This window comes from Halyomorpha halys, unplaced genomic scaffold, assembly GCF_000696795.3.
Source record: "Halyomorpha halys isolate HHAL.00 unplaced genomic scaffold, Hhal_1.1 Scaffold374.1, whole genome shotgun sequence".
NCBI classification, from domain to species: Eukaryota; Metazoa; Arthropoda; class Insecta; order Hemiptera; family Pentatomidae; genus Halyomorpha; species Halyomorpha halys.
In genome coordinates, this window is record NW_027112597.1 from 785,222 (window position 1) to 800,882 (window position 15,661).

At 31.1% G+C, this 15,661-nt stretch overlaps 1 protein-coding gene across 4 annotated transcripts in view; it reads right to left on the reverse strand.

The window, feature by feature from the left end:
- The window catches only part of angel (protein), a 20,349-nt gene extending 9,507 nt beyond the window's left edge, over positions 1–10,842 (reverse strand). The window contains exons 1-7 of one of the 4 annotated variants that reach the window (XM_014422514.3): positions 10,719–10,842; positions 10,270–10,311; positions 10,023–10,103; positions 6,860–7,017; positions 6,570–6,636; positions 4,809–4,925; positions 302–470 (exon numbers count right to left, since the gene is read on the reverse strand). In XM_014422514.3, coding sequence (XP_014278000.1) covers positions 302–470; positions 4,809–4,925; positions 6,570–6,636; positions 6,860–7,017; positions 10,023–10,103; positions 10,270–10,311; positions 10,719–10,776 — 692 coding nt within the window. In that variant the 5' untranslated portion in view covers positions 10,777–10,842. Of the gene's footprint in view, positions 1–301; positions 471–4,808; positions 4,926–6,569; positions 6,637–6,859; positions 7,018–10,022; positions 10,104–10,176 lie in introns of all 4 variants that reach the window. The other 3 variants (XM_014422513.3, XM_014422511.3, XM_014422512.2) reach the window with 3 other exon arrangements.
- Positions 10,843–15,661: the final 4,819 nt, after the last annotated feature.

Sequence of the window (15,661 nt, forward strand, 5' to 3'; positions counted from 1 at the left end):
TATATTGATCTGATATTTCAACTCAAATAAACCATTATTTACACAATAACTAATTCAAAATATTGCCTGTATGGAAGTTTGTGGCTATACCAGAAAATATAGATTTGAGCTATATTTTTGTGAGTACCAAATAAAATAAAGGAGCCGTACTATCTCAAAAACCAAAATTTAAGCCATGAAGTAAGACACAAATACACCAGATCAAGCCAACCATCACACACATTGGTAACTATTACCTTTTATTATATAACACTTCAAAGTAACTACTAAAACAATATCATAGATTAATTACATGAAGTACCTTTTGATTCTATCGATTTCTGCTAGAAATATTTGTAATTGAGCTAATCTAACTTCTGTTCTTTTTGGATTGTATAAAAGATGAGTATTAGCAACAAGAAACTTCTTTCCATTTTTTTCTAATTTGGCAATCAAACCAACGTTATCTCGTGAAGCCAGCTGGACAACAGCTAAAAAAATTGCAATAACAAGTTAAAAATATCTAAATAAATGTAATTAAAAATAATAAAAGCAAACAAAGAGAAATATTAATTTTTCATTATGAGAAAAGGAATTTGGTTTAAAAGTCTTTCTAAATTTATAAGTCAGGGTGTAATCTCAATTAATATTACATCGGGTTCGCTTTTATACAAACATCATTGAATTACACAATCATATGAGAACATATTTTTGTCCTTTATCTACTTCGCAACAAACTGAAGGGGTATCATGAAGAGATCCACCATTTCAAGATAATGGAACTTTCTTGTTAGCCATGGCTTTATTCAGGATATTTCTCTTCATGGAGTTTCTGTTGGAGCAACCTCAGCAACTTCCATACAACTGTGACTACACCTCCATGTTGGATAACCTTCCTTTACTGTTTTTAATTTGCTGTATTCCATGTATGTCAATCTTACCAGATTCTTTCCTATTACAAGTTTTGTTTAGTTAACAGTTATTTACTGCTTATTTACTCTTTCCCTCATCAGGTTACTTGAAGGTAAAATTGGGGGACTTCGTTTCTTTTTTTTTTGGTCGGGCTATCGTGTGTAATCGATCGTGATTTTTGTTTCGTTTGAGATCGAACTGAAACCGACGTAACAATGGAAGTGCGGCCGGCGGATTTCAAAGCGCAAGAGGAAAAACAATTGGAGCAGATAGAAAAGATAGATCACTCTAGTTCTCAAACATCATAAGGTACTGGATGGGCCGCCCATAGCTCAGTGGTTAAGACACAGTCTTACCAATTTGATGTCTATTGGCGGTGCCGGTTCGAATCCGGCCTGGGACATTGACTTTTTTCATTGAGTGGCGGTCCCACAAAATGAAGAACTTTGACTCCCAACCATGGTTAGGCTGTATAGGACTCCAATGGGAGTCTTGGCCAAAAAAAAAAAACAAAAAAAAAGTATGGATGTTGTTTCAGGTGAGTTGGCTCTAAATGCTGATGGTTCTAATAAGGACAATTTTGAGACTAAAGACTCTCTTGCTTAGTTAATTTTGATAAGCACTTTGAATGCAGTAAATAAAGAGCTCACATCTTCCTGTGTCTCTGCCAAGAGTGTGTGGGATAAGTTGGTGTCTACTTATGAGCAGTGTTCTAGCCAAAGAGTCAATAGACTACTAGAATCGTTTTTCTCTCATGAAGTGATGAGTTCTGATAATGTTGTGAACCATGTTGCGCGACTTCAGCGTGAATTCAATGAATTGAATGTTGAATTAAAAAGACTGTCACAGTCAGAACTCCCTGAACTTATTTTGATGGGTCGAATTATGTCTACTCTTCCCCCTCCTTACTTTGAGTTTAGAAGTATTCAGGAGAGTGTACCTATTCAGGATAGAACTGTAATAGTTTAACTAAGAGGCTTAAGTTAATCGAAATGAGGCTTCCTGGAAAAGATAGTAAGGTTGACCATGCACAAAGAACCTTATAAGAAGAAAGTAGCTGTTGGTGGCAAAAATCAAGCGGCTTCAAAGAAAAAAAAGCTCTGTTTTAATTTGTTACAAATGTAAAGGGGAAAATCATATAGCCAGGAATTATCTACTAAAATCAAGAAAGAGACAGAGGATAGAGGTACAGAATCCTTGAGCACCCAAGGGCATGCCTTCATTTGCCATGACATGCTTGGTTTGGGTGGTGATCAGTGGGTTGCTGATACTGGTGCGACTCAACATATGACTAGCTCCAAGGACTATTTTTTTTCTTACAAACAATTTCAGTCGCCTACGTTCATTCAAGTAGGGAATCATGATCTGATTAAGGACATGGTAATATTCTGGTTGAAAAGAGAGTTGGTGAAAAATGGGAATTGAATCATCTGAAGGATGTTTGGTTTGTACCAAATGTGAGCCGCAATCTTATTTCTGTCAGTCAAACTCTGAATAGAGGTTACAAATTCTTTGTCAATAAACTTGGTTGTACACTTCCTAAGAAAGGTTCTGTACAATTGACTGGGCAGAAATCTTCTAATGGCTTGTATGTCCTTGATATGAAATTCCACATTCCCAAGCATGCTGCTGAGGTGATGCTGATCCTACCTGTTGATTCACTAGTTGTGGCATGAGCGTCTCTGCCATCAGAATAAACGTCATGTGAAAACAATCATGAAGAAAATTGAAGTCTGTTTGGCTGATGATGAGCATTTGTGTGAGGGCTGTGTTTATGGTAAGCCACCGAGATCCATTTCATGATAGAAAAGATCGACCGAGCTGTGCCAGATGGATTCATGCTGATGTTTGTGGTCCTTTCCAAGAGGATTATATTGGAGGTTCTAAGTATTTCCTCTGCCTGAAGGATGATTATTCCAAGTTTAGAAGAGTTTTCTTCTTAAAGAATAAAGATTTATATCAGATGTTTTGTATCAGATGTTACAAACTGCTTGTCAGTGTTTATTAATGAATCCAAAGCAGCTGGACACACCATCAGGGAACTTTTCTGTGACAATGGTGGGGAATTTATTAATGCAGGTGTTCAAAAATTACTGGAGGAGGATGTAATATCACTTAGACAAACTATTCCTTACTCACCTCAGCAAAATGGTGCATCTGAGCGTGAGAATAGAACGCTTGTTGAAGCTGCACGTTCTATGATACATTCCAAGAATTTTCCTGTAAAGTTGTGGGCTGAAGCTGTCAACACAGCTTTGTTTGTTCTCAACAAAACTGGACCAACTGCTCAAGAAAAATTTTTTTATATTACAAGTTTCGTTTAGTTAACAGTTATTTAATGCTTATTTACTCTTTCCCTCATCAGTTTCTAATGTTATAAAATTTATTCAAAGTGTCCATACATTAAGATTGTATCTCTTCATTATCTTGAATATCTGTTAACTTGTTGATTTGCCAAGACAGAATGGTGCAGCATAAATACTCCTTTATTCCATTCCCTTAACCTTAAGATTTCATAATGGAGTCTTTACTTTAGTAATTTCCTTAATTTCTTAAGAACGACCTTGTTCCATTATTTAATTATCTTAACTGATTTCAGATAAGTATTTGATAAACTTTTATGAAATCATTCTAGCTCATATATCAATAAGCCATTTTTTTTCATTTTACTGTAGAATCGATAAGGGATAAATATTTTGTCTTCAAAGTTCTATTAAGGCCATTGAAAAATCTGAGATACACAATCTATTAATTTTTTCTTTACTTCACACTACACTAAGATATTTGCTGTTGTTTGCCCTATTAATCTTCATTGGTTTGTTACTCTTTAAAACTAGTAAGTTTAAGAATTGCTGTAGTAAAAACAGCTTTCTCTTTGGAAGATTATTAGTTGACTGTATGTAATAGATAGTAGGAAGATAGTCCGGGTGGCAATTAATACAGGTACAAAATAGTATAGGTCGACTACTTATTGGTGACCAATATTATGCCGCACTTTGCAAGACTTCATCAGGGGTAAGATACAAACATTTTAAATATGATAAGACAATTAGAATGTAAATAAAAGAGTGTAAAAAGTTATATACTAAAAAACAAGAGGAAAAGTAAGATAAAAAAGTTATAAATATAAATAAGTAGAATACTAATAAATAACAAGTAAAGAAATGAGTGAGAAAATTGCTAATGTAAAAATAGGGTATAAATAGTGAAATCATACTTAGTAGTAGCAGTCACAAATATGGAAAAATACGAAGATAAGTGAATGAAGTATGAATAAGGTGCAATAATAGATAAGAGAGAGGAGAAGGAATGAAAAGAGATGATATAAGAGAAATAAAGAAGTTAATCTGAGTACAAGAAGTTTCAGAACATGCTAGGATATGACATTATAAGAGGTGGGAGAAGAGAAAAGATTATAAAGGAGATCAACAGTTATAGTCCAATGGGTTTAACCAACAAATCAATTGTAAAAGATTATAATAAAGAACATTAAAAATATAAAGTCTAGAAAGTACTTTCTGATGATTCTCACTTATGTAATTATCTTACTCTCAAGACAAAATTTTATTTTATCACATCCCAAATATTTTATAGTTTTATAATATTTATAACTTGTTCCTATTTATCCCTCTAAAGTGGGGCTAAATGTTGGTTACCAATAAACAATTAATCTTCACTATTCTATACCTCAACTGTCAACCACCCGGACTATCTTCCTATAAGCTTTTTCTTTTGTATGTTAGTTTCATTAATTGAATTAAAAGAGCTGGTGAAGCAACGTTCTACTGTACTTCCTGAAGTAGATTTTATGAATGAAAGAAAATGAGAGAAATTAAAAAGTTTAACTAATTTATCAAAAAATTAAATGAGACTCAAATTCATCCGTTTAATTAAATAAAATAAAAATAATAATTTACCTGGTTGTTTAAATTCTACAGTTTCTGACTCGATCAATTTAATATTAGGTTCTTTAAAAAATATTGCGAGTCCATCGGGTCTGAAACCAGTTTTCATCTTAGTAACTCCTCGATAACCTGAAATATTAGGAATTACAAAATATTAAAAAACATAAACAAATAAAAAATTCATTAATTTAAGCAACTTCAAATGGAAGGAGTCTATCAAAAAGCCGTGAACACATTCAGTTTATTATTTTTAATATTTTGTTTTTATTATAAAACATAGAATCAAACACACTGGATCTAGTGAATAAATTACAACAAAGATGATTCAACAATATTCGAGATGGGTGCAGAATGATTGAGTCATCACACGCACATCTTTGCTTATACTAAACAAAATCGAACCCTTCTTAGACCAGATAACTGAGGATGAAAAGAGATTACCCACGAAAACATCTTGAGGAAAAGGGCATAATGTGAAGCCTGAAATTTCTTCCCTCCTCCATCTCTAAACTCAAGTTGAGTCTGAGGAAGAGAATTTTGTGTATTTGGAGAGGGGGAAGAAGAATATTAGAGGACCAATAGATTTTGGCTATTGAAACTGAAGAAAAAGTGGAATTTGGAGAGGTACTGTAATCAAGCAACTAGATAATTTAAAAAAAAAAAATCCAAGAAAAGAGGCTAGTGAAGTTCAGTAGGTGGGACATCATACCGTTTCATGATAACGTATGGCCACAGACTGCTTAGGGGACTCCTAAGAAACTCGCAAAGCTAGGCTTGGAAATTCTGTCGCATCCACCATTGTCCCAAGACCTAGCACTCTCTTATTATCACTTCTTTTAGTCCTTGCAAAATTTTTTCTGAGTAGGAAATTCAAAAGTGAAGAACACATGAGATAAGCAATGCTTCAAATATTTACCTCTCAGGATAAGGATTTTTGTGAAGGGAAACTTTTGCCCTAACATTCTACAACTCAAGAAAAAAAATTATATGGGAGTAACATGATTTTGTGACACATGATATGAAAGTGATGGGAGGGAGAGAGCTCCTGTTATCTCATCATTCGCTATTAAAATATAAAAAAAATTTCCTGCTAGCATTGCTTTTGGAAATGACTGTTCTATTCTAATTACAATTATGGAATTAATGTTTTCTGCCTTAAGCTATAAGAGAGAATGCATTATTAATCAAATATTAATTTATTAATTATTTTATTTCCAGAAGTTTCAATTCTGTTGGTCAGTCCCACGACTGCCAGTCTTTTTTTAAAAGTGGTATATACAAATCGACACCACACTGGTAAGCAGTTATAAATAATGATGGAAATTATATTCTTCAATAAGGTTTATTAGGTACTAAGATGGTTTGGGAACCTTCTTAGGATGAATATGGAAAGAACACCCAGGAATGATAAATGACACTCGGTTGCAGGAAAGAAGACCATGGATCACCTGGGAGGAAGGCGTGTGAGAAGCATTCAGGAAGCGACGACTGGACTGGAACAAGAGAGCTGGTATAGGTGAGGGACACTTGGTCCAAGCGCCACAGCGGGCACCCCCACACTCCACAGTAGTAGAGAGGGATTGGATTATAATGACAATGGTGAACATTTATTTAAGGTATGAATTTTTTTTATTATTTTGTTTCATTCTGAAAAGGGATATAACTTTCCTAATACTTTCACTAATCAAATATTAGAGTTTTATTTTAATAAAGACTGGAAGTATATCTTAATAATATAACAGAGTGTAATCAAAATATTATTAAGAAACTTACCATACTTCTCTAAAGTTTTATAAAATGTAGGAATATGATTTCCTTCAACTTCCTGAAGACAAAGAACCTGCAATAAATAGAAAACATCCATATTAAATAATGAACCTTATATTTTAAGATCTTCTGGAATCTCTATTTTTGTGATACTGAAAATTAACAATTAATTTTTACTTTATATTTTTCTATTTAAGCTGAAGTTATTTTCAACAATAGTTATTTATAAAAAAAGGTTATTTTCAACAATAGTTATTTATAAAAAAAAGGTTATTTTCAACAATAGTTATTTTTACCTCTGGACTAATTGTTAATATTTCTGCAAGAATAATTTGGCTCCTATACTTCCAACTTAATATTTTTGGAGACTGCATTTCATACAGATACTGATGTTGTTCCAACAAAGTTTGAGAGAGGACATTATAGCTCATTACTTTTAGTGTTACTTCCATCCCTAAAATATTAGAATAAAAGATGGTTACATGTAAATATATGTATAGGTAAGTAAAAGTATTTTGTTGTCAGAAATAAAAAGAAAAATATATATATAAATATATAAAATTATAAATTAAAATTCACATATTTTAATTACAGTGTAACTTGGTTATAAGGAAACCTCAGATATAAAGGCCATCATTAAGAGGAAAGATCATTCACCCTAGTATATTTAAATGGTAATAAAAACAAACACCTCAATTAAAAGAAGCAAAACTTACATGAATTTATCCAAATAGAGATGTTATATAGATGAAGAAGAAAAAAGTCTGAGAGATTACATTCTGGCAAACTATGAGGTCCCAACAAACAAAATCCTGAATGATAGTGACATCGTTCAGAACATCCTATTGACAACATTGATAGCAATGGTGACAATAGGGATAAAGTTGAGCAAGAGGAACCGAGAATAAAACCAGTTAGCTACAAGGAGGCTGTATTTGTAACCCTAAGGAATTATTATTTAATCTATAGTCTTCCAGAAAATTTTTCAAAAAGATTCATGGACTCATAAGATATCATTGACAAAAGGATGAAACCAGATGTCAGTGAAATTACAACTTCTCAACAGAAACAAAAAAATTGTATTTTTATCATTTTGAGAATTTGTTTTTAACAGCAAATAATATACTATTGGGGGAAAATTAACTTTTAAATTCTGTGCATAAAATAACCCTAAATTAAAATTTTTTTTATTTATTTGATTTCACATTTTTGAAGACGATATGCAATAAATAAAAAAAATAAAAATTGTGAGTTAAAAACTTAAACTAATTCAGAAATAGGATTATCTAATGGCCTTTTATTGAAAAAATTCTAATATTACAACAAAATTTCTTATCTCATAAACAAATGAACTTTTAACTCATAAACATCTCCTATAACTGAGCATGTGATTGCCTTATGTAAAGCTAATTCTTCATAATTTGCTTTATGAATATTTAATTTTTTTTTATTTATTCATTCTCATAGAAATTAATAATAAATTAATATGGAAACATTATCACCTTATTTCAAAGTTAATTTAGTCACTTCCTTATTCAAAAAGACATTTAAAATAATAATGTACTTATCGAAAGATATTACTATTTATACTTTAGAAATAATTTTCATTTGTTAGTATACATTTATCTAAAATAGATTTATATTAGAGATAATAAAATACAATTATCTAACTTAATTAAAGCCCATCTATAAGTGTACTGTGCCCAATGGTGTTTTTCTAACTAAGGATTTTACTAATCCTGCTATAATCAAAATGTTGTTAAGTCTTTATTTAAATTGTTCCCTTTACCTTTTAAAAATATATTTTATTAAGAATATCTGCATAATACAGTCCAATATCCTTAATACTCAGAGCAAATTTTTTTATATTGTGATCAATATATATTGGTTAGAGATAAGAGTCGATGTATATTATATATTACAACTGATATTAATATATTTGGTAAGACCATATGGCCATCAACATTATTAATTATTAGTTCAAGACCTTGTTTATGACTATGAAATAGGGACTGTAAAATCTGGTGGTAAAACTTTTAGACCAGATTTTATACTTCTTTTGATATTCTACATTTTCAAACTGCTTAATGGAGTCAGAAAAGTCTGAAATTTTTACCTCAGCTTCCTTAGAGTATAGATGAAAGAAAAAACAGCAAGTTCACACTGTGCTGATATTTTTGTATTCAATTTTATTTTTCAAAATGATGAGGAAAGATTATGGGTATGTAGGGAGATTCTGAATTTATTTTAAAACTAATTACTAACATGTGTAAATCAATAGCTGTTGCAATTTAAGTCTGTCATAATCAATAAAAACATTAGAATAAACTAAAAAAAAAATTATTTGAAAATTCTATGAAAAAGACTAATATTTCTTTTTTCAAACATAATATACATTTTTCCTGGGAATAAAAGTAGAAAAAATTAATAAAAATAGGAATTTCTATTTAATATGAATCGAGACCAAAATAAATCCAAACTAGGTATATAATTTTTTTTAATCTGATTTGAAATTAATATTTTATTGTAAATGGATGATTTAATTATAAACAATGAGACAATAAACAACACATCTGAAGCTTTAGGACTATAAACGAAAGACAGGTTTACTGGAACAAAGTATACCCAATCTTTGGTGCAAAGTGATCTGCAGTCAAATTTTTATATATTTCGACAAAGAAACAGATTAATAATTAAAATTGATACTTGCTTCTTAATCACAGATAAAATTTGAATAACTTTATGACAATTACCTCTTAATTTCAAGAAGAAACAATCTAGCTATAAAAGTGTGAGGCATATTGTTTAACAAAAATTAGAGAGAAAAACCCAAGAAAAACTACAATTTAAATTATAATAACTTAAACTTAAAATTATTAGTATCACTTATTTCAGAGGATTAAGTTGCAATTTGTTGTTTATTCTGTTCAATACCCTTATGAAATTCAGTAAGGATCGGTCCCTCTACAGATTGTAAACGTATTTCAACAAGAATGAGAAGGTTAAGTATATTCTATAGGATTCTGTCAAGAATGAAGTCAATCTTGTCATCTTCCCATGCCCCCCCCCAAACCCTCCAAGGTCAAATTCCAACTGGTGCCACTTCCAAAACAAGGGGATGCTGTGATGCAGCCCCAAGATGTTTAGCCACAGATACTCCCCCCATTTTTGTTTTAATACCATAAGAAGCAAGGGTTACCTTTTTATAAAAAAAGTTCTCTATTTCGGTTGATTCTTCTTTTTAGTGAATCTGTTTAAATCAACAACTGTTACCTAATGCTATCGCAAATTACAAAAGGTAGCAGGGACAGAAACTACATGCATAAGAAATGAAAGACTGGTAAGGAAATAAAACATCTATTACATCTTAGCAATCCATAACACTCTTAATTACGAAGCTCAGGCTTCTTGCAGCCAATTTATCAAAATTTTTATCATTTAAGAAAATTAAAACAATACCTGAAGTATGTTCTGTATGATCATTTTTCAAAGTTTCAGCAATAGATTCATAACGCCTTAGGGTTTCAATTTGTCTGGAGGCTGGAAATATGAAATTTTTATCATTAATCATAAAATTACTTTAATTCATATTCAAACAAACCAACTTAAATACTTTTGTCTAACGTGGTGGCTTCAGGTATGGTACAAACTGCCACTAATTTAAGTAAATCATTAGTAATCCAAAACTGAAAACACACTGAAGTACCTGGAAAGACTCCTCCATTATCAGTTGAAGTAACATCCCCACCTGTTGAGATGTAAAATGACATTTCAGAATTTATCATTTCTTTTTCAAACTTAGATCTGGCTTTGGTAAATTTGAAAGAAAGGAGTTCTCTGGGTTTAGCTATGTATTTTAACAGAGAAGAAGAAGTAGAGAAAAGTGTTTTGGACTTTGTGAGAAGCAAACAATTAAAGATCTGACCAGAGTCGAATTTATTAAAAGCAATTCGTAAAAAAGGCTGATTTAAGTATAATCCAGAGAAATTATACATAATACCATTTTCCTCTTGGTAACAAGGATTGCGACTTTATCTCAAAAATGTTGTATAGTAAATAGTTAATAGGAATTGTTGAGTAAAGTTTATCATTAGTTTTGATTTATGTTTTCGCATAACGGATTAACATTGAATAACGACATTCAGTTCATATTACCAAATATTTTAATTCTCATGATCACTTCAAACCATACAAAAAATTTTAAATAGCTCATCGTTCCTAATTGGCAAGAATAAAGTCGCACACACTGTATTAAAACCTCCTTCAAATTATAAACTCAGTGTTACCAAATGACCACTTGGATTTCTCCACATATTTGTCATAATGATTCCTATTCCACTAAAAGAACCTTTTTTTTATTTTCAAGTCTAAATACTGTAACGAATAATACTGTTTCTACGGTTTTTTGCTACTGATTACCTAAGATAAAGTGAGGATAGAGAGTGGTCCTTAAAAACTAACATTGGAAATTTTTCCGGGGCATCCTCTTATTTTATTCTATGAAATAAAAACTGACTTTCCTCAAAATTTCGTGTTTATAAAAAATGTTTTAGGAGTTACTATCGAGTTTTGCAATTTTAAAATAATTGCCGATTTTTTATATTTCTATACAGTTCAATGACTGGATAAAAATGTGTTAAATTCAAATGGTAAAATAAGGTCAGTACAGTACCTTAACTGGAACCTGTTAGTCTGAAATCTTTGGTGAGAGGAAACAGGATATACATTAAATTTTGATACACCTAAAACTATACACGGGGAAAAAAAAATTAAAAGAAAGATCACTGTAGAAAAGTACAGTAATTGGGTTATTAACAAAAGATCAAATGTACACAATTTAAACTTAGATTTCCGATCTCCTACAAGGTTGGAAATTCTGGCCGAAACGTTGGCTCTATTAAATTAGTTTTTTAACTTGTGGCTCATTTACTGTAGGGCATGACTATGCGAAAAACAAACGTCGTCACAATATAGTTTTAGTACTTGTTCAACGCAGAATTTAGTCCTTTTTAATTATTATACCATAGCTTTTTCAATATGCAGTACCGTTTAGAAATCATAGCGAAACATCAAAAACACATCACATAACTTTCGCTTACCACTCCACTATGAGATGAACTTAGTCTTGTATGTTTCAATAAAGCTATTTCTTAATTATTCAAGAAGTCAATATATTTCATACATTCATTACATACAATTTTTTTATTTTTCTGTTATTATAAAAATCCTTATTTTCGTCATGTATTTATTTTTCGATTTGCGAATAACTAATACAACTTTATTTCTGCCAAGAAAACAAAAGTTTAACAAATGAAAAAAAAAGCGGTGGACATATGAATGAGATCAGTAACTCTCGGCCTTTTCTGGTTTCCCATTATCTTTAAACTCCTTACGGTATTATTCTTCCCCCTTCTTTTACTTACTTATCAAATTCTTTCATAGTTCATATCAATCTATTTTTTTATAACTTCTAACAAAGAGAAATAAACAAAATTATAGGTACTTAGGAAGAGGATTTTATTTTAGTTTACCATCAAGTCCTGTCAAACTATTTCAATATGAATAAGACCTAAGTGATATAAAAAATCATTTAATTTTATATTGAGGGTTTAATCAAAATCGTTAAGGTTGTTATGGAGGAAATTGAAAATGTGTAATATCAATTGTATAAAGTGGGACTTTTGGTTGATGGCTGAACGAAAAAGTTGTAACATCCCAGCCTAACACCTGCCCTAGATATTTAATTTCATTTTTGTACGACTTTTAGTTTTTGAGCTAGGTGGTTCACACACAGAGGCCATTTGAAAGGCATGGTTATTTGGATTCAGAGAAATTCAAAATTTGAATTTCCGTCTAAAACGAATTAGAATTTTTTGGCGACCATAATACTTCCTCATACTGTATAATCAAATATTTAATTTAAATTATAAAAGTACTAAAATTTTGAGGTTTTCAGGCTTTCAAAAGTTCTCTGTAAGTCTGATTCGTTCGTATTTTTGTTTTTATTTATTGGTATTATAAAACTACTATCCACCTTTGGTAACAGAGATGCTTTTTTTAGGCTTGATAGGTCTAAAAAATAAATAATTCTAAGTGTTTATCAGAGTATAACATAATGGTAATAATAAATAAAAATGTATATTTTTGTGTCTTGTGAATCACGTTCCACTTCTGATATCAGAATGATATTCATTTTTTTCGTACCCTTCCTAAAAATATCAACATTATTAGTACCTACATACATAATCATTCATGAAAGGAATGTTTATACTGCTGCCTCATCTCCCTTCAGAAGGATATTCAACATTAAAGAAAATTTCATTTTTTATTTTTTCTATGCCAGTTTACTGTAATGACTGTTTAAATGAGGGGTAAATATAAAAATTGACTATACAAAACTTATAGAACATCTTCCAGAAAAAGTGGGCTCTTCATTTATATAAAAATGGATGTGAAATTAATATGATACTTGGAACAGATACGGTAAATGACATTTTCTTTTCATAGTTCAAATTTTTGAATGATTAAATAATAAGAAATATTCTTTTCAAATACAACGAACAAGGTCTTTTCCTTACAATAATAGGCACAACTGCTCTCTTTGGACCTTGTAAGCATTATCCTTTACATACAGTCTTATGCCTAGAACACCCTCACAAAGTGTTTTTGGTGTCCAATCAATTCCAGAAGACTCCATTTTCCTAATTCATCTGTCCAGTTGGTAAATTGGTGTCAGTAACTATTACACACAGCCTGTGTGTAATAGGTACTGGCACACATTTAAGAGGTGAGATACTCTATATTCGAATGCTTCAACAATCCATGTTCAATTAGGATAGGTCTACTGGATACAGTGTGAACTGTTAGGACGATTGGTGAGTTTTACAGGTATTTGCTGTAAATCCTCGCAGGATAGAAACTCCTCCATAAGTTGTTCGCTTATGGGCATGAATGGGATGTCAAGTCCTATAGGTACTCGCAGGATGGAAATACCATTCCATAAGGTATTCACTGTGTCCTGACAAAATTACAGAGGGAACAGGGAGGAGTGTTCCTGAGAAGATAGAATAAAATTATAAATAACATGTATTTCCAAAAGATAGCACTATAATGAACAGATCCACTAATGTATTGTTCACTCACTGCCTCCTAAGGTGGTAAATCGATGAAGGGGATTTTCACGCTTAGGTTTGTCAACTTTGTGCTTAGTGTTAATTCTGAGCTATTAAATGCCATTGAGAAATGCTACTTATAAAACATAAGCTTTTGGTGGGCTGTCTATAGTGCAGGTCCCTCCAATCTAACTGGGGGGCGGCACGGGTTCAGATCCGGCCTGAGGCGTTTACTTTTTTCATTAAGTGGCAGTCCCACAAAATGAAAAACTTAACTGTAGATAACAAGACACCATGGTTAGAATAGGCTGGTCACCTATAGATACCTCCCCCGGTATGTCAGAAATTACCAGGAAGAGGGTCACAAGAAAAAGAGCTTTTAGTAGATCAAAAAGATGTTATTGTAATCTTTATTGATTCAAACAATACATTCGGGAATATTACAATATATGACATGACCATGTCTTATAGTTATTATATAGAATTTACAAGAAATAAACATATTTCAACATACAACTTGATGATACTAGTTCAGGTCTCAGCAGTGGGGACCAACAGATAGTAGGCAGGGTCACTAGGCATTAATTAATCATGAAAGAAAAGAGATTCTGCTTATTACGATCCTTCCTTAATTTTTATTCCAATTCATCTGTTTCAAAAATGTTTGTCTCAGACAAGCTTTGCTTTAAAGTAGTTATGTTTTACATAGTAGTATCTTACCTCTTGAGTAACAAAAGCTGACCAAACTTAGATATCTAAAACAACTTCATTAATTTCATAAAATTAATTGAGTAATTTCTCTGCTAACAAGGACAACTTTTGGAATTTGAGATCAGAAGAAAAATAGTGCCTTCTAAAAAGTGCTAACTACAGTCTAAGAAAACAGCTTGATTATCTCATGCCATTGGTTGATGAAACCTGGAGGAGACATACAAACCTAGTTGGAGATTTACAATTTATTTAAAGAGCAGAATATCATTCAGATTATGAAGCTAGACCAATGGCGTTAGGCTGGGCACATGGGTGAAGAACTGTCCAGGAAGCTTCTGACGTTATCTCTATGGAATGAGACCGTGAAATTAATGAATAGGAGTTGCGACTGAAGATCTTGAGTGTCTTAGGTATGCATGATTGAATGATGGCTGCACAGAATTGAAGTGCTATTAAAAAAAAATTCTACTGTAGGAAAGTTTCTGCTAAATAACATATATTCTATTCCAACAATATTGAAAATAAGTTATCATATTAATGTTGAAATTCAGAAATGAATTTTTCAGCTCACATTTATTGATAATTAAGAACAACAGAAAAGAAACAAATTCCTTCTTTTGTTAGAATTAAAAAGACCTGTTCATACACATAACTTATTGTAATGCTATAACTCCTGATTTAAAATTTCATTACTGGGCAGTGAATGCTCCATCGTGTCTTGCTTTTTAGAATCAGTAAAAGTTAATTAAATGATTAAATTAATCAAAAAATGGTATAGTTGTAAAAACAAACAATTCACATCAGGAGAAATAGTCTTGGAGTATCAAATTTTAAGAAATAGGATAACTTAAGTTATGCAAATTTCAGTAAGTGTACCTCAATAATGATAATTCTGATAAAACTGATGCATAATTTTATTTAAAAAAATAAAAATAATAAGATGCTAATGAAACATTTTTACAAGTAGTGCTAAACTTCATGCAGTTTCATATATTTATTATCTGAGAGAAATTAAAAAAAAAAATTAACTAAGGTTACAAAATAACATAAGAGTCTGTAAAAAAACAAACAAAACATTTCTTAATAGGTAGTTTTATTTTTCAAAAGTTAAAATTTCTTACAAAAAAACAAAAACAAACATACAAATGAACCTTCTATATAATGGGCAATGATAATGTGCTTTGGTTTTTAGCATGTGTCTTTTATTTATTTTTTTTTTAACCAACTAAATAAAATACTATTTTAAAAGGGCTGTAAAGAAACCAAAAGCAAATA